The sequence below is a fragment of the Cyanistes caeruleus genome, chromosome Z (genome assembly GCF_971803275.1).
Source record: "Cyanistes caeruleus chromosome Z, bCyaCae1.hap1.1, whole genome shotgun sequence".
In the NCBI taxonomy this organism is placed as follows: Eukaryota; Metazoa; Chordata; class Aves; order Passeriformes; family Paridae; genus Cyanistes; species Cyanistes caeruleus.
The window spans coordinates 36,085,011-36,101,818 of NC_141732.1; the positions used below are offsets into that span (position 1 = coordinate 36,085,011).

At 37.3% G+C, this 16,808-nt stretch overlaps 1 protein-coding gene across 1 annotated transcript in view; it reads right to left on the bottom strand.

Annotated features, from left to right (window-relative positions):
* Nucleotides 1-16,808, bottom strand: part of PIGG (phosphatidylinositol glycan anchor biosynthesis class G (EMM blood group)) — an 84,970-nt gene that overhangs the window by 49,388 nt on the left and 18,774 nt on the right. The window contains exons 7-9 of the mRNA XM_023943779.2: nucleotides 15,998-16,215; nucleotides 13,279-13,560; nucleotides 5,776-6,233 (exon numbers count right to left, since the gene is read on the bottom strand). Coding sequence (XP_023799547.2) covers nucleotides 5,776-6,233; nucleotides 13,279-13,560; nucleotides 15,998-16,215 — 958 coding nt within the window. The remainder of the gene's footprint in view (nucleotides 1-5,775; nucleotides 6,234-13,278; nucleotides 13,561-15,997; nucleotides 16,216-16,808) is intronic.

Sequence of the window (16,808 nt, forward strand, 5' to 3'; positions counted from 1 at the left end):
CCTGGTATATACTGTATCAGGAGCTTGACCAATAGCTGTTCCAGCTATTGTTGTGCTTGAAAAGTCATGAAGGAAAGTTGTAGAGCAGATAAATTGTCCCATTTGTCCTGCATACAGGACCCAGTCATGTAGTTCTTACACCTTAACAAGATTCCCAAGAGATGCACCATTCTCTGAAAGCCAGTGGAGAAAAGTGAGAGGAATAAGATCTAGAACACTATGAGACAGAAAACGTAGTTCTGATGTTTCTCCTCACAGTTATTCTTCCTCTACACATGGAGAGAGCAGAAACAGTGGACTCCTGCAGCAACCTGTGAAGATAATGCGCCACCTGCTTTATGATCAAAGCAAACAAACTAATTTAGTAACCACTAAACCTTTCAAATGAGCATTTATAGAAAATTTTAAGCATTCAAGTCATATTCTCCTTGTACTCATTGTATGAAAGCAAGACAAATCAGGGATAAATAACAGCACAACATCATCATCATCATCAGCTTTGTCTCTTAATCTAAAAAACTCAACACACATTGAGTTTTCATTCTTGACTGCTAGCACAGGGACTAACATACATCTCATGTCCAGGTTTTCTGGTAACAGTCTTCTGTGATCTCTGTTCAGAAATTTTTTTGAATCATACAAATCTTAGGTTTTGCTTTAAAAAACCTAGCCAAGTGTTTCACAGCATTTGCTGAAGAAACAATTAAAGGATTTACAGCAAGCAAAGTCAGGTCAGCACAAATCACCTACAGTTTCAAGGTTTTCTAGCCAATATTCCTACAGTCAGGCAGTTAAAAGCATATGTAATTATCACATATTTTGAAAGGAGATGGTAGTTGCTTAACACAGAGTCCAATCATTTAGCAAAATTCTAAATGGTTTTGATAGTCTGCTCAGAAATACAAGCACAAACAAGCTACTCTGATCTCAGCTGCCATGTCCTGGGTTTTGCACAAGCCACAGAATTGAAAGTGAAGAACCAATACCTTCCTGAGAGAAAATCTAATGAGAAGGGAAGGAAAAAAGGGCACTTTGGGTCTGTCTTCCTGCTGTAACAGTTTGTGGTCTACACTCATACTTCTGTTAATAGAATGAAGGTTGAAGATATTTTCTTCCACTGCTTGGACCTCACCTCATTACTGCAAATATAAGCAGAGAAAGGAATTGTGAATGTGCATGATTAGTAACTTAAGTAGATAAGGTCTTTTTTAAATGTTTCTTACATTTTAGAACTGAATACATAGAAGTCAGAAGGTGTGTTAGCTTTGAGAGGAAGGGCATTTGGGGATGGTTAGGTACATTATTAAAAGAAAATATTATCTTCCCATGTTGATGCTTCTTGTCACTTCTCTTCCAGCTGACACTGCTGTGTAGCAGCTCTGACACCTTTCAAGTATCAGCACTGACCAAGATTAACAGCCAAATAAAGCTAACTGAGTAACAACCAATCAAAAAGAAAACCTGACTTCCAGACAGATTTAGATTGCCTGTTTTCTTCCATTTCATCTACTGTCTGATTTTCTTTTGCTCTTTTTCCCATCAAAGTATTTTTCAGGTTTCACAGTCTGTCTGCAAATAACGAAGAACGTCTTCCTTATTTTAGCACTGCTGAATGCATTCCTAGTAGCCAAATTCAACATGCTACAGGTAGATTGATTTTCTGTGTTTTGATATTTACATCAAACAGGAAAATCTGTACAACAGTCTCTCTGTTCTAAATGCTGAGCCCCTTAAGCACTGTGTAGTTAAGCAAAAAACTACTCTGAGCATATGCACAGATATCCGAAAGATCAATAAAGGGGAAGGAAAAAAGAGGGCCGTTTGTTCATTAGTTTATCTTAGAGACAAAATGGAAGGCTGGCTAGAAAAAGCCTGCAACCTTGAGTGGCCCAAACTCAAACAACAAGAGCACACATGATCTAAGGCTCCAAATTATTATTAGTAAAAAACATGCTATTAAGACATAACTATGCCAATTAAACTAGTACTAAAAATAGAGTAACAGTTCACCTTATAGACTACCAACGCATTTTGGGAAGAAGTGCTTTATGCAACCCAATTTATCACATACTTTTAATTCCTTCTATAAGGAAAACACATCATCTCAATCCTGATCAAATCACTAGGGAAACAGACATCTCTATGACCCTAATATTATGTGAAGGAGAAAGAACAAAGATGCTAAAATCCTCAACCAAAGAAAATGCAAGCATGCTGGCCAAATAGGAATTCCCAAACACTTTACAGACCACATGATGTGTAAAGATTTAGTTACATTATTGAATAACCTTTCTGAAGCTTGTTCAGTGAGCCGTAACAGTCATACATATCAACTACATCCCATCGTTCAAGTCCAAAAACTGTCATACTTCAAATATTATTAATCTTTTAACACTATATTGCAACTGTCAGAAAGGAGACATACTGTAAATTCTCCTGTTAGGCTGAAAATTGCTCCAGTGTTTTAAGTCAGGATGCAGCTCCACAGCAGCCTGAGTCAACCCGTGCAAAGGCTGTCAGGGTTCTGTCCTTTCACTTGCTCCCGAAACACAGCAGTAGTTACACAAATGAAAGGGTGCAGGCAGAACTGTGACAATGACAGTCCTAATCACACATCCTCTTAGCTTGCCATGCCACAAACACTCTGGACTGCTGAATCATCTTTTTAAGCCTCCCAAAGTACAAGGTAAGGAGTCATTTCTTCTTTCTCAATTAGATTTGAAAAGCAAGTGAGTTTTTATAAGGAATGCTTGAGAATGGCAGAAAGAAAACACTGTTTGTCTGCAGCCCTTCAAAAGATGCAGATACTTCCACATTCTCTTCTCACAGTAATTTCAACAACAGCAGTGCTGACTCGTATTACGCTTCCCTTCCTGCATTCTTGTTACCAAGCCAGCCCATTTGCCTGTGAAGACTAATGGTAGATCAGAGTGAGAAGTGATCCAACTGAAAGCCAAGAGTTTTCCATGCCATCTTGAGTTATCTTTCCAGATATATCTATTCAGTGATTTAGTTCACCATACTGACACAGGAACAGGTAAAATACAGGGCCAGTGAGGTGAGGAGAGAGAGAGCAAGTTCCTTGCCTTGTATAGCAAAAGCTCCTACAGCATACTCTTTTGGCCAAAGATCAGCCATAGCCTAAGTGTACAGATGTAGAATCTTTTCTCTTCTACTTTCCTCAAGACCTAAGCAAATAAACTCAATATGAAGCCATAATTTTATAGGGAACAGAGGAAGAAATTCACCTGTAAAATTCTGACATTTTTATTTTGATATCTAGCTGCTTTACTTCAGCCTTACTGAAGGGGGAGGCAGACAGCTTTAATAGGGTTGTGATGGCTTTATGAAGGAGAATACTTTATCAACCTGACAGTTTTTTGTGATGAGACACACTCAGTAGAAGAGCACAAAGCAGGCATTATTTTTCATCTGTCCTTTAACAAGGTTTTTAACACCAGCTCCCATAACATTCCTGTAGGCAATCTCATGTAGAGAAGTGGACAATCAGGTAGACTGAAAAGTACTCAAATGCTGGATTCACAGTTGCCATTAGTAGCACAAAGTCCACCTGGAGGGCAGCCATTATCTGTCAACCTCAGGACTTGGGCGCTGGCCCCCACTGGTGCAAATGCTGTTTACTGTCTTCACTAATGACCTGAGTGATGGGGCAGTGCCCCCTCAGCAAGTCTGCCCACAATACACAACTGAGAGAAATGGTTGATACAGTAGGTGGGTCTGCTGACACTCAAAGGCCCCTAGACAGCCTGGAGAAACTGCCCACCAGGGATCTTATGAAATTCAGTGAGGGCAAGAGGCAAGTCCTGCACCTTGGAAGAAACAGCTACACGTATCAGGACAGACTGGGGGATGACCATCTTATCAGAGGTGACTCTGAGCACCTGGGTAGACCCTGAAAAATCAGCATGCAACTTGACCTTGTAGCAAAAGCAACCAACAGCAAGTGGAGCTGCATATGAAAAACCTTACCAGAAGATGGAGGAAGGTTATTTCTTACCCTGTGTTCAACCGTGGCTCCAGTTAGGGATTACCCAGTATAGAGAAATATACAGACATATTCAAATTCATATGAATTCCAATTTACAGGGACAAAAACCAAACACAAAAATAGACTTCTCCCTCTCTTCTCCCCTGTCCTTCCTCAACAACAACAAAAGAGTAAGCCAGAACAGGCGTAAAAAGCCTTGGGTTTACCTGAGTGGGTTGAAATTCCTGACAGGCAACTAAGTGTTAGAACTGGGTATATAGGATTTCCCACTTTTGTTATACATTAGGAAGCTTTTGTATCTGTAGTCTACACTCCACCTGTGTTATCCCCTTAAGACCCCCCACAGCCCAAGGCTACAAAAGGATTTGCTGCTTTCCAGGCATACTTAGCACCATGAAATCAGAGATGGGAGCATACTAAAGCAAGACAGGATCTTTGAAAGTCAAGTCCATACATCCACACACAATTTTTAGAAGTCTGGTAACATTTCCAAGAGTAAATAAACATATCCAGGGGACCACATCAGTAAGAGCATGTATCTGAAACAAACCAAATACTTCAGCTGAAGGAGTTTGGTCCTTGTTTCATGGCTTTTGGGCACCAGCACACTCCAAAGAAAAGGACTGACAGTCTGAAGAAAAAGTCTGAATCAGGACATTACTGGGCAAATAAATCTTTTGCAGATGGTCAGGATTAATTGTAAAAATCCTTACAGTCACACCAAATCACACCTCATCCTGCTCATATTGGTTTAGCTCATAATGAAGGAGTGACTTATCTATCATATGGACTTGATGTAGGAAATATGACATTTTTTCCTCATTTCCTCACCTCAAGAGCAGAAATGCATGGTGAAAACTCTGGTATAGAACAACCACTATAATGCGATAAATTCCCTCATAACTCATGTCTTTCAGCACTCATGCCTGTCACTGCAATTAGCATTTTATCTGTGAGGCTGCCAATAAATAACAAGTCTCATTTGCTCATGTCATTTTTAATGAATGATGAATGACATTTCATCCGTGTGTTGTAAGGTACTGGCAAGAAATCTATTTATCTTACACAGCAGAGCCTCTTCATCTGCTGTTTGCAAAACCTTGACTAGACAGCCAAAAAGTATTGCTTCTCCATCCACTAACTGAAGTACATGAGACAGTTCAAGTATCACAGAATAATAACTGTAGATCTTAAAAACACTGAAAGGTATTAGAAAAAGCAGAAGTCCTTCTCTGCTGTACTTTCAGTTATAAAAAATTCCCTTTTTTATTTATCATGTTACACTCAAAAAATTCCTTCAGCTTTTCACCCACACATTACAAGCATGTGATAGACAAGGAAGAATTCTATGTGTGGCATCTTCTCGTGTGATTTCATAAATTTTGGAATTATGCAGAACCTTCCTGCCTTAATTTCAAGAGTTTAATTCTATTAAGTGATTTTTAATTTCTCAAACCAGACACTGTTGAGTTACACATGGAAAATATTTACTTTTTGCTTCTGATAAATCTATCATGTATAATTGGCATTAATTAGATAAGTCATGGTGCAGGGCAAAGATTATAAACTATTGATAGTACACAAGGAATTACTCCTGCATGAAATAGCAATGAAAAATTCCTTATGCCACTTCACTGTTTATCTGCTTTGCATGTTTGCAGCACTTTCTGGTCAGAGACTGTATAGAAAAATACAAATTTCACCAAATGAAGCACACATTAATTTTTAAATAAGACAGAAAGTGTGACAGTAAATCAGATACCCACCTTGTCAACCAGTGTCCAAAGTCTGGCCGATGAGCCCACTGGACACCTGTCTGATTCAAGGATCGAAGCAGCCGACAGCAAATAAGGATGATCCATGGAGTTGCTAAGCTTATCCACTTATCTGATCCTTTTATGAATTCAGATGAAGAGGTGGCCTTGCCCAGTTTTGAATTACTTGCTGCTGGAATGTCTATATTCTTGCACTCGGAGACTTCCCCAATACTATCAAAATTTTGTTTCACACTGGTGCCAAGTTGAGGGTCACATTCTTTCAAAAGAAAATTATTTCTGCAAAGTTCCTGACACAGCACCAAACAAAGTGTATTGATAAGAAAATACCAGGTCTGATGTTCCTCTTCTATAAAACTGCTTGCCCCCAAACTCAAAACATGGCCAATAGTTCCAGCCAGAATCAGCACATCTACTTCTGACCAGCTAGAACTGGACACAGTAGGATTCTGTGGGGGGGAAAAAAAAAAAAAGCAGCAGTGTAAGTTTATAAAAATTTCACTTGTAAGTACTCATAGTGTGCTTACAGCAATTTACAGCAATGAAAACAAAATAAATAGCAGGATAACATATTTCTATCTTAAGAAATATAAAAAATTTATAAAATACTCATTTCAGTGAAGCATACTCAGCACTATAACATAGTAATAATTTTTAAATAATAATAAATTTTAAAGCTTAAAAATTCTGTTTAAGGAATAAAACTCTATGAATAATCATCACAACTGTAGAGATTAAGATTCCCTACCACCCTGTAACAGAAGGTTCAAAGGAAGTTCATGCCCTGTTGCATATTTGTAAAAGTAAAAATAGAAATCCTGCAGAAATCTTGAGATATAGATAAGAGGTAATTCTCTAGTGGTTGAAATCTGTAATATCTTTACTCAATACAGTGATAACCTTCACTAATCAAGTTAACAAAGTTATTGCCTGATGGCACCCCTTCACCTTGCTTAGTTTGAAATGCATCTTTCATCATAAAATCTACTTTCAACCTTTAGCCATCTATTACTTACTTCAGAAACTATGCTTATCTAAAACCACAATATTTTTTGTCTAATACCTTCATTAGCTCAATTTTCTGTTCTCAGCAGTTAATTGGAATTGCTTTACTACCTTCAACAACAGGGCTAAAGAGAAAGTATAAGGGCATGAGGAAGTTTAGAGCCCCCGGTTCATTGTTATCAGGTAAAGAACCATTTCAGCACACAGGGAAAGCCATAAAAAGACTGCAGAGGCACAACCATGATAAGTATGCACTAAGGAAGATCATAAAGATGGCCAAAACTCTTCAGCTGTTAGCTGACAGGCCAACAAGAAACCACCAGCATAGCTCTGCAAGGCATCAGTCTGGACTTCACAACAGCTAAGGGGGAAGTGACAGTGCACGGGTGGTATCTGATAGCGCCTGTGGATCTGTACCAACTCATTACGTAGAGCTTCTAGAAAGTCTCAAGGGTGGGGAAGATGGGGTGATGAGGAATATACTGGAAACAGGGGCAAAGTAAGAGGAGAAAAAAGGAAGGATTCCATTACATTACATATAAGCAGGAGCCAGTATACACATCTTTGACCGAGCCCTGTGCTACAGGTCACTGTAGTCCATCCTGTCTCACTAAATTGTATCCTGCCTTCTGTTCCACTCCACTCCCTGTCCCACCTGTGGGTGTTGCAAGATGCCACTGCAAGTAGCTGGGGACAAGCCTGCACATCAAAAACTTGAGACCAGAGAAAATAAAAGCAAGCACCAGAGGACACTGGGACCAGCGGAAGCTTCCTAACAGACCTTAACAAATAGGATAGCATACGTGCTTGTGAAGAATTTTGGGAAAGACACTGTCAAAAATCATACATTACTGTTTTATTTTATCTCGTCTTGCACTATTACAGAATATCATGGCGTAACTATTAAACTATATTTTAAGACCTAATAAAAAAAAAGTTTAAAAGCCAGATTGAAATTACTGCATGCCATTTTTACTTCAGAACAAAGATCTCTGAAACTGCTTTCACATTCATTTCTTTAACTCTGTATTTTAACCACATCATCCTCCTACATTTGACCTATGAACAAACTTACAAAAAAATCTTGAATATTCATAGGGATAAATTTCACAGAGAACCTACTAAATTGAAAGATGCACAGTGTACTACAATTCCTGCATGGTTTAAATCATGTTGAAAGAAAATCAAACCAAACTGACCTTTGAACAGTTAACAAGAGAGCAGGTATAAGCAATACAAGTATATCTGAGCATCTTAAATGCAAGCGTCACTTGTGTTCATGACTTACTGACAGCAGCATATGTATTTTTGTTCAATAAGCAAGACAATGTAACACAGAGAAAACAACAAACACATGATGCAAGAAGACAGTTAACATTATTAGGAATTTTGCTTTAGGGAAAAAACTTTTGCAAAATCAAAATTGAATGAGTTGTATGTGAAAGAATGCAGGAACTATAATTAAAATTATGACCTATTCACATCTCTTTCCTTTCTTCTGTTGTTAAAGACATTACATCAAAATAATTTCACTTTTAAAAAACCCAACAACACAAACACACAAACAAAATCCCACAAAACCAGAAGTCCCCATTACACACAACAGTAATGGAGGGGGAAATACTAATAATCTGAAAAAATGTCCAGGTTCAGTCTACATTTACTAGCATTTGAAACTTCTTTGGTTTTCTAAAGACCACTCAGTTTGTTTAGTACTCTATTCTGAAAAGCAAATACCATAAGCTGGTATTTGGAACAAAAGGACAAGGTAGTCTCTCCAAAGACCAAAGAGCATGAAATTCACAAAGCTGAGACAAGAACAGTACATGATGGATCTTCAGCAAGTTTAAATTCCAGTAATTCTATCATGCTGACCTTAAAGATCTTGGCTAACTAAATAAATGAGCATGTAAGCACCATCTGCTTGCAGAGACAAAGGAATCTGAGATCCTAAATAAATGAGAATGAACGAGTCTGTGATATAATTTGTCTTCTTTGTAAGACATAACATAAAATCTATAGAAGGATTGGTCTCTCATATCTAGTTGCTGTCAGCAACTGGTATGAAAACTGAAGTGATGCATTATCAATGGGGAACATACAAAAACCTCATCAAACTTATGGCATTAATGTGAAATGTTCCAGGGTCAGAATTCAGTTATTTCTCACCTGCTTGTATCTCTCAACTTCAGTGAAAAGAAAAAAAAACTACACTTACATTCACATCAAAGGATTCAAATCCAGTGGTGTTTACTGATAAACCACATTTCAGATCCAAGTTAAATCACTATGCAAAATTAAAAATTATTATGCAATTTATAATCTCCTGAGCCTTGATAATCTCAAGAAAATCTGGAAATACCTTCACCAAGGTTTTCTAAATTTACTTCTAATCCTTTATAGACAAACTGTGTCTTATTATGAATGCCATGAGTATGGTGTCATATACATTCTGATCTTAGATTATTTAGATTGCACCTAGTTTTTAGATTTGGTTTAAAGGCATTGAAATATAGGTCTTACTCTGATAATCACAGTGCTGTTTCTCCCACTGCTGAACATTCCCAGCCCTCAGGAACCCAGCAGAAACTCTAGATACTAAAAAACCTGTATGACTCAATTTGGTATCTTAGCAAAAAAACTTAGAACAGAAGCTTTTGTTTAGAAATCTTTAAGTGCCAGGCTTTAAATGATGTAAGCATATAATCTCCCAAGCCAAGGCAGCTTTAACAACTGATGTATCAGCACTAGAATTTAAGCAATAAAAAACTGACCTCTCTGCCCTATCTTTGAACATACCTTGCTAGCTTGCAAAAGTGTCAGTACATAAATGACAGAGTACATGCACCTTTGATCATTAAATTTTGAAACTTCTTCACTTTGAAATAAAACCTGTAGTAGTCTGTGCTCCGAGTCTTATTCCAGTTATCTGGGTTTTTCGTGATTAACCACCTACAGTTAATGCCTGAGAAATTCCACAACTACTTTTCAGATGAGAAGCATTTTCTTCTTCATGTTCACCATCACTCACAATTTAAACACTTATCATTATGCTCCCTTCTGATACTGGAGCTCCCTGAACCCAGTCTTGATTCTCTATGATGGTAACTTTCCCATGACAAAGTACTACAGATCACACTTGTTCCTAGATTTTCAAAGCAGTTTGGGATAATTTTTGAACACTGTCTGGTAAAGCCACCAACCAATCAGCTTTATTCTCCACAAGTCAGAAAATGCTGAAAATATTTCAGGTGCAATTGCATAAAAATGTAACATTGCTCAATTCATCAAGAATATCAAACAAACGAGGAAAACCAAAAATACTGTTAAATGAACAGGTACTTTAAAATAAATGAAAGAAGAACATTTCACAGATGTAATAAAAATCCACTATAATTCTGCATAATGAAAATTCTCAAGACCTCTACTTGACAAGACTTTACTTCTATAATCTAGTTTCAAAACAAACCTGTTAGTTTTTATTTCTATCAGAAACAGGGCAAAAACCCCACAATTAGTAGTAGTAAATACCATGCTTAAATCAACTACCAAGCAATTACAGTGAAACTATGAACAAGAAATTAGAATTTTTAACAATTTTCTGGAATTCATAAAGGGCTGCTGAACTATTTAAAGCCTGAAGTATCATTAAAAGAAGGGACTGGTTCTGCTAGAAACACAGCAATCAGAATCTATAAATAACAGTCAGGAAGCAGATGCTAACACTGCCTGCACTGGTCTTCAGAAAATTCATGAACTTGGTAATCAGTTTCTATATTCAGCCACAGTGGGGGAAAAAAAAGCATTACAAATGAGAAGCACTTCAGAGAAATCTTTAGATGTGAACGGAAACAATTTGAAGGAAAAAAGCTCTGAAGCCATTAACAGGAGCGCTTATCTTAATTACTTTTAAAATACCTACATTTCATCATATAGCTTGAGCTTAGAAAAGGCTTTTGAGCTTCTTTTTAACCAGAAAGGCCAAGATTCGGGATTCTACTCCCACCATCAGAAGACCAGGGCTTCAGAATTCTTTCAGAAGTGGACTCCAAATGCAGATTTGCAATGTGGAGATGCACAAGTTACAAAACACTTGGATTCAGAGGTATTTTAGCATAAGTGGTACTCATAACTCACACAGAAGACCCTTCAAGATCAACACACAGCGTACAAAAACAACCCATTTCTCCCCCAAAATCCAGGCATTCTACTGGAAAGAAGATGAAAGACAGAGATGAATGTTTGGAATGCATCTGCATTATAAGCAGCGCCAGATTTATACACTGCTCCTTTCACTTTCTCCACACTCCGTATTTGTCTAAGCAGACACAAAAAAAGCCCCACCACATCATTCTACAACAGCCCTGAGAGTGGTAGAAGTATCAGAACCAAGTCACTGCTTTTATACATGTCTGGAATGAAGGCACATACTAACTAAACTCACAAAATATTTCAAGCTTTCTTTGGAACTTGAACAGGGACAGAAACGCCTCCCTGACTGATGCGATGAGACACATCCAGTAATTCAGTCACCTATGAAATAGGAGTGAAGACAGGATGACAAAAATGTATTTTTACAGGTCTGAATACAAACAAAACCTCAAATTCTACCTCAAACAGAATTAATCTTGCCTAAACTTCATAAGATATACTTAAGCTTCCCACTTTTTCAAATATATCTCAGGTAGGAACATGATCACAGAACAACCTGGGATGGAAAATACAGTATTTTTTATTTCTATCTGCCCCAGCCCCGAAAAAAACCAACATACACACAAACCTGGCTGAAAACCTCATTTGTGTATTATCAACTTGAAGCAGATGATCTGAGGGTGAGACACTAGAATGGGCTGCCCAGAGAAGCTGTGGATGCCCCATCCCTGGAAGGTCAGGCTAGATAGAGCTCTGAGCACCCTGGTCCAGTGGAAGGTGTCCCTGCCCATGGAAGGGGTTTGGAACTAGATATCTTTCATATTACTTCCAACCCAAAGCACTCTATCATTCTGAGATTGAGACTGTCCAGCTGGAGAAGAAATATATCAACTGTAGTCATTGCTCTCCATGCTATTGAAGTGCCATGTTTGTAAATTTTATGCAGGTCTACAAAACTCATCGTATTTAAATTTCTACTGTTTACCAAAATTAGAAAAACTAGTAACAAGATGACAAGTTTATCTTTCATAGTTGTGTTTCTCTGTCATTGCACACCAAGTACACATGAGATTTCTACACTGGAGCATTAATTATTATTTCAAGGTTATATTCTTCTTCTTCTACGGAAAAAGACCACCTAGTCAGAAATTACAGAAAAAAAAATATAATCTAGTATAGTTTGAATAAAATATATTAGCAACCTGACTTATAAGAATTTAGATTTAAATCTACACTCAGGAATTACAGCACATGTCTGCACAGAGTGCAGAATGAATCTTTACTCAGGAACACTGAAATTTTCTGAATTGTAAGAAATACAGCTGTTACAAAATGTTTCTTCAAGTCATAAAGTTTGCTCTTCTCCTTAACAGAGCATGCTGTCATATCATTAAAGCAATGGATATATTAGCATATTTTGTCACACACTTAAAAAAATGTACTAAACCCCCAAGCTTGATTCTAAGAACATAGTTGATGAAGGACTGTACTGCACAGAGGTTGCACCATTGAATGGAATACTATAGGCAGGAAAGCTATTGAACATCAGGGACTCTTGAAAAATATGACTAACAAGCAGCAGAAAAAACAGCTAGAAGCTGATTTTATGGTGTGACTGACAGCTCTTGGCACACTACATTTCACAGTGGAAGAAAAGACATTGCAAATTTTATTTCCTTGGAATTACCTGTATTCTATTGAACACAACAATAAAACTCATCGAATAACATACATAGAAGGTAACTCCTCACACTGAGAACACTTCGAGAACTCCAAAAACTTTAACAAACTGTATTTCTTAACCTCTAAAAGACAGATTAAATCAGCTCCCTCTATTGCATGCTCAAAACTATTTAAAAAAACCCCAAACATTAATAACACCAATACAAGGAAAGGTAGAGTGGCAAAATATATTCTTCTTAGAGCATTACTGTCTCCTGTATTATCACTGTCCTTTGTGCATATTGTTGTAAATACATCTTGTTTTAATTGCAATTGTGAAACCTAACTATATAAAAGCATACAATTTGTACAAGGCATAACTGTTTCTGATCTCATAGTCAACCGGAAAATATTGTACAGTATTTAAAAAATTTCTTCAAATTATGTCAAAATAAGCACTTCTTAGATCTTCACCAGCCAGTATCATGCCACAGTGACAACAGCACATTTCAGTTATAATTTTAAATAATAATACATATTCATATTACATTACAAATAAGAATTTCTTTAAGCACACACAGAGAAAACAAAATTGTAACTGACAGTATTATGAAAGATAAAAGACAGTATATGAAAGATAAAACATTTTGAATCATAATTAATGCATGCCCTCACCTTCACTGGAAGTCTGGAATTCTCCAAGATCTTTGCTATAGCAGATAAAATACCACACATGAGTGCAGAAATCAGCATCATCACTCCAACTGCTGTTAACCAGGACATACTGCAGAAATAGCACAAACTTTCTGCCGATGTGCATACAATGACATGTACAGCACACAGCATTAGACACATCAAGTAAAACAGCAGAGAGAACAGTGGAGGGGAGAGGGGCACTTCAAATTCTGCTCGCTTACTCAGGGCTTTTGGAACACTGAGCAAAAGTAGTAGCAGAACCTAGAAAAGAAATAGAGGATTAATACTTTAAAAATTTGGGTTAGCTAAAACATACAGTAAGAATTCACACAAAAAATCATGCTGTTGTCATCCACATCACACTGCTAATATGCATACTTTATCAAAAAGAACTCTGAAGAATTATGTTGGATTTCTTTTGCCCCAGTAAGGTATTACTATATAAATGGGAGAACCCAATATTGTCTTTTCATCTATTAAGGGCTCAAATACACGAGTTCCCAGGTTCAATAAATCATCATCTGCCTCTTCACCTGTGGCAACCAATGATATGTATGACCTTCATTCCCTGTAAAAGACCTTGAACTCCCAATATTGAAATAGCTCCTAGGCAAACAAATTTGACCCATTGTCACCTGCAAATGCCTGAAGTTAATACACTCTGTCAAAGGCAGTTTATTTATTTCCTGTATGAGAAATACATATGTATGATACCCTGCTGAGCTAAATAGCTTCCCAGACAAGGGGAAGTTCTCATACTATCCAACAAGTGTATGCTGAATTTCTAGCTTACTAATTCTCACAGTATTTACTTCTTGTTTCTCTCTTTATCTTAATTTAATTTATTGCTTTTACTTTCTTGGCTCTGACCTGCACACAGACAAGGCAGAATTCCAAGCTTCCTCTTATGTAACTGTAGCAGCAGAGATGAAAAATAAAATGAAACTTTCTGCTACTCAGATACAAACCTTTACCAAAAAGTGGGAAACTTCAGCCACATGCTAAAATGGTTTGCAAGCTGCAGAGATGGAGCTAGGACTAGACTGACCTCAATCAGCTGGTGCTAGAGCTAGATTAAAACAAATCAAAACAAAAACAACTATATCAGACTACTGTCAACCTGTAATCTTTCACTGTCACTTGCAAAAAACTGCAGTGAGACATAGTATAGTAGAAAAAAAAAAACCAAAACAAAAACCAACAAACAAATGCTTTGCAATAGTCTGCTACTTCTTTATATTCTACTGCATATTTCATCTGGTTATGCAAATATGCAGTTTTGAGTATCATACTGGCTTAAGTATTATATTTCAGCCCATCACTCAAAATTTAAGCTAAAACTTATGGCACTCATGGCGGGAAAACACTCAAAGTGTAGATATCTACCAAGCTAAACTTAGGACTTTGGAGCAAATGCACTGTTACCAGTTCATGTCTCAGAGGTATTCCTCTCAATAGAAATACAGGATAATTGGCATTTATAGCATGGTGTAGTTTGAAGCAATATCTGAGTTTCTCTAGTCTTATTTATTCAGTGAAGGTGGAAAATCAATATCTAGACAAAAACATTTTGGAAAGCAAGGCAGTTTCTTGAGTATTGCACTGGAGAAAATAACAAACTCCAGCCTTTTTGCTGGAATCTTACAGTTATTCTGAGCATACACTCCTAAACAGAAATTCCTGTGGTTAGTAGCTGCATTTTCTTTGATGAAAGTTGATTGCTTATAACACCTAAGATTTGTTTTCCAAAAATAGCAAGCATCTGTAGATTCTACATTCCAGAAAAAAAAAAAAATCCAGTGCTTCAGATCTAAAGTAACTCTCAACAGCTTGAATGCATAGGTTCTGAAAACAAAGGAACAAAGAAAGATATGCACCTTCAGCTTTGCACTGAACTTTGTCCACCTCCAGATCTTCCATCTGTAGAGCAGGAACAGAACCTACCATCTCATCTACCCAAGGGTACCGTGGAACTCATTCCTGTGAAATGACCAGCAGAGTGACAAACCCTACTGAGCAGTCTACCAGAAAGCCATTTCAGAAGCACTCTGTATGCAGAGAGCAATGCATGGGAGACAAGGCACAGAGCCCAGACAGGACAACGGAGATTCAGCACTTGAGTTTTCCCCATAACCTCAGCTGGAAAGATCCACTTAAAATTAAAGATTTGGTTTATTATCTTATCCTTACAACTACAGGAGATATGAAGAGGTAATCCTACAGCAAGTATTTATTTCAGGGCTCTAGATCTATCAGTACGAGGAACAATTCCTGGAAATCTGAAAATTTTCCATATAAGGTATTGCTTGTTTGGAGCAGCTATACTCAACATTAGATAAAGAAAAACAGCTAAGGATTTACTTTCCAGACTTTTTTTTTCCCTAATGCAGTAAAGCTACTCAAAAATAGAAGGCTAACTAATAGGGAAATAAGTTAAGTTGTAGCACATCTGCATCTCTACTATAGCTACCTACACTAAAACGTAACTAATTTGTATCAAAAGCTGTCTTGAATCATTTTGGAGGCCAGATTTTATTTTAAAAGGAGCATTAATCTTATCCAAGCAGGATGTCAGCCAACCCTAAGAACCCACACTCAGTAATTTTAAAGACCAGTATGTGTATACATTACATATCCAACACCAAGATACTTTACTTTAGTGCAATTAACTTTTTCACAGAAAGTTCTATTTTCATACCTCCATAATGATCACAGTCCCCACCATCATTGAATACATGTCATATTGTGCCACTTGTTTGCTTAATGAGGAACTCAAAGTCTTGAGGGCCTCCAGGTATTGCTTCAGGATCTTCTTGCCAAGATTTAAGAGTATTTCTGAATTGTTCCCCTCTAAATACAGTTTGATCCAATTACCATGGGATTTTTCTGCTATCTTAAAATATTCATATCCAGGATCTGGAGAGAAGAGGAAAAAAGAAAAGAAGCAAGAGGAGCCATGAATAAAGAAAGATTACTTGAAGACGTGATCATATTTTTATATTTGCTTGTATAGTTAATAAAAATATATAATTGCTATGGCAGTTGAAAATTTTTTCACAGGTACAAAATTACACTATCTTTATCTTCCTGCAGCAATACCAGTTACTTGGAATAAAAGCAATTAATTATAACCTAATAAACTGTCAAGACCTCTAACAATTGAAAAACTCATTTTAATAGCCATTCATTTTTACAAGGAGTTTCTAGGATAAACGATTCTAATGCTTCAGTTACTGTGGGGGAGGGAAGAAAGCAATGTTGTCCACTGGAACTACTCATCATCCAGAACACACTGTATAAACTAAGTAGGAAATTATCAAATAGCTGATGTCAGGTCCAGTGGAGGGCAACAAAGATAATGAGGGGATTGAAGCACCTCTTTCATGAGGAAAGGCTGTGGGAGCTGGGCCTGTTCAACCTTGAGAAGAGATGGCTGAGAGGGGACTTCATCAATGTCTGCATGTATCTGAAGGGAGGGTGTTAAGAGGATGGAGCCAAGCTCCTCTCAA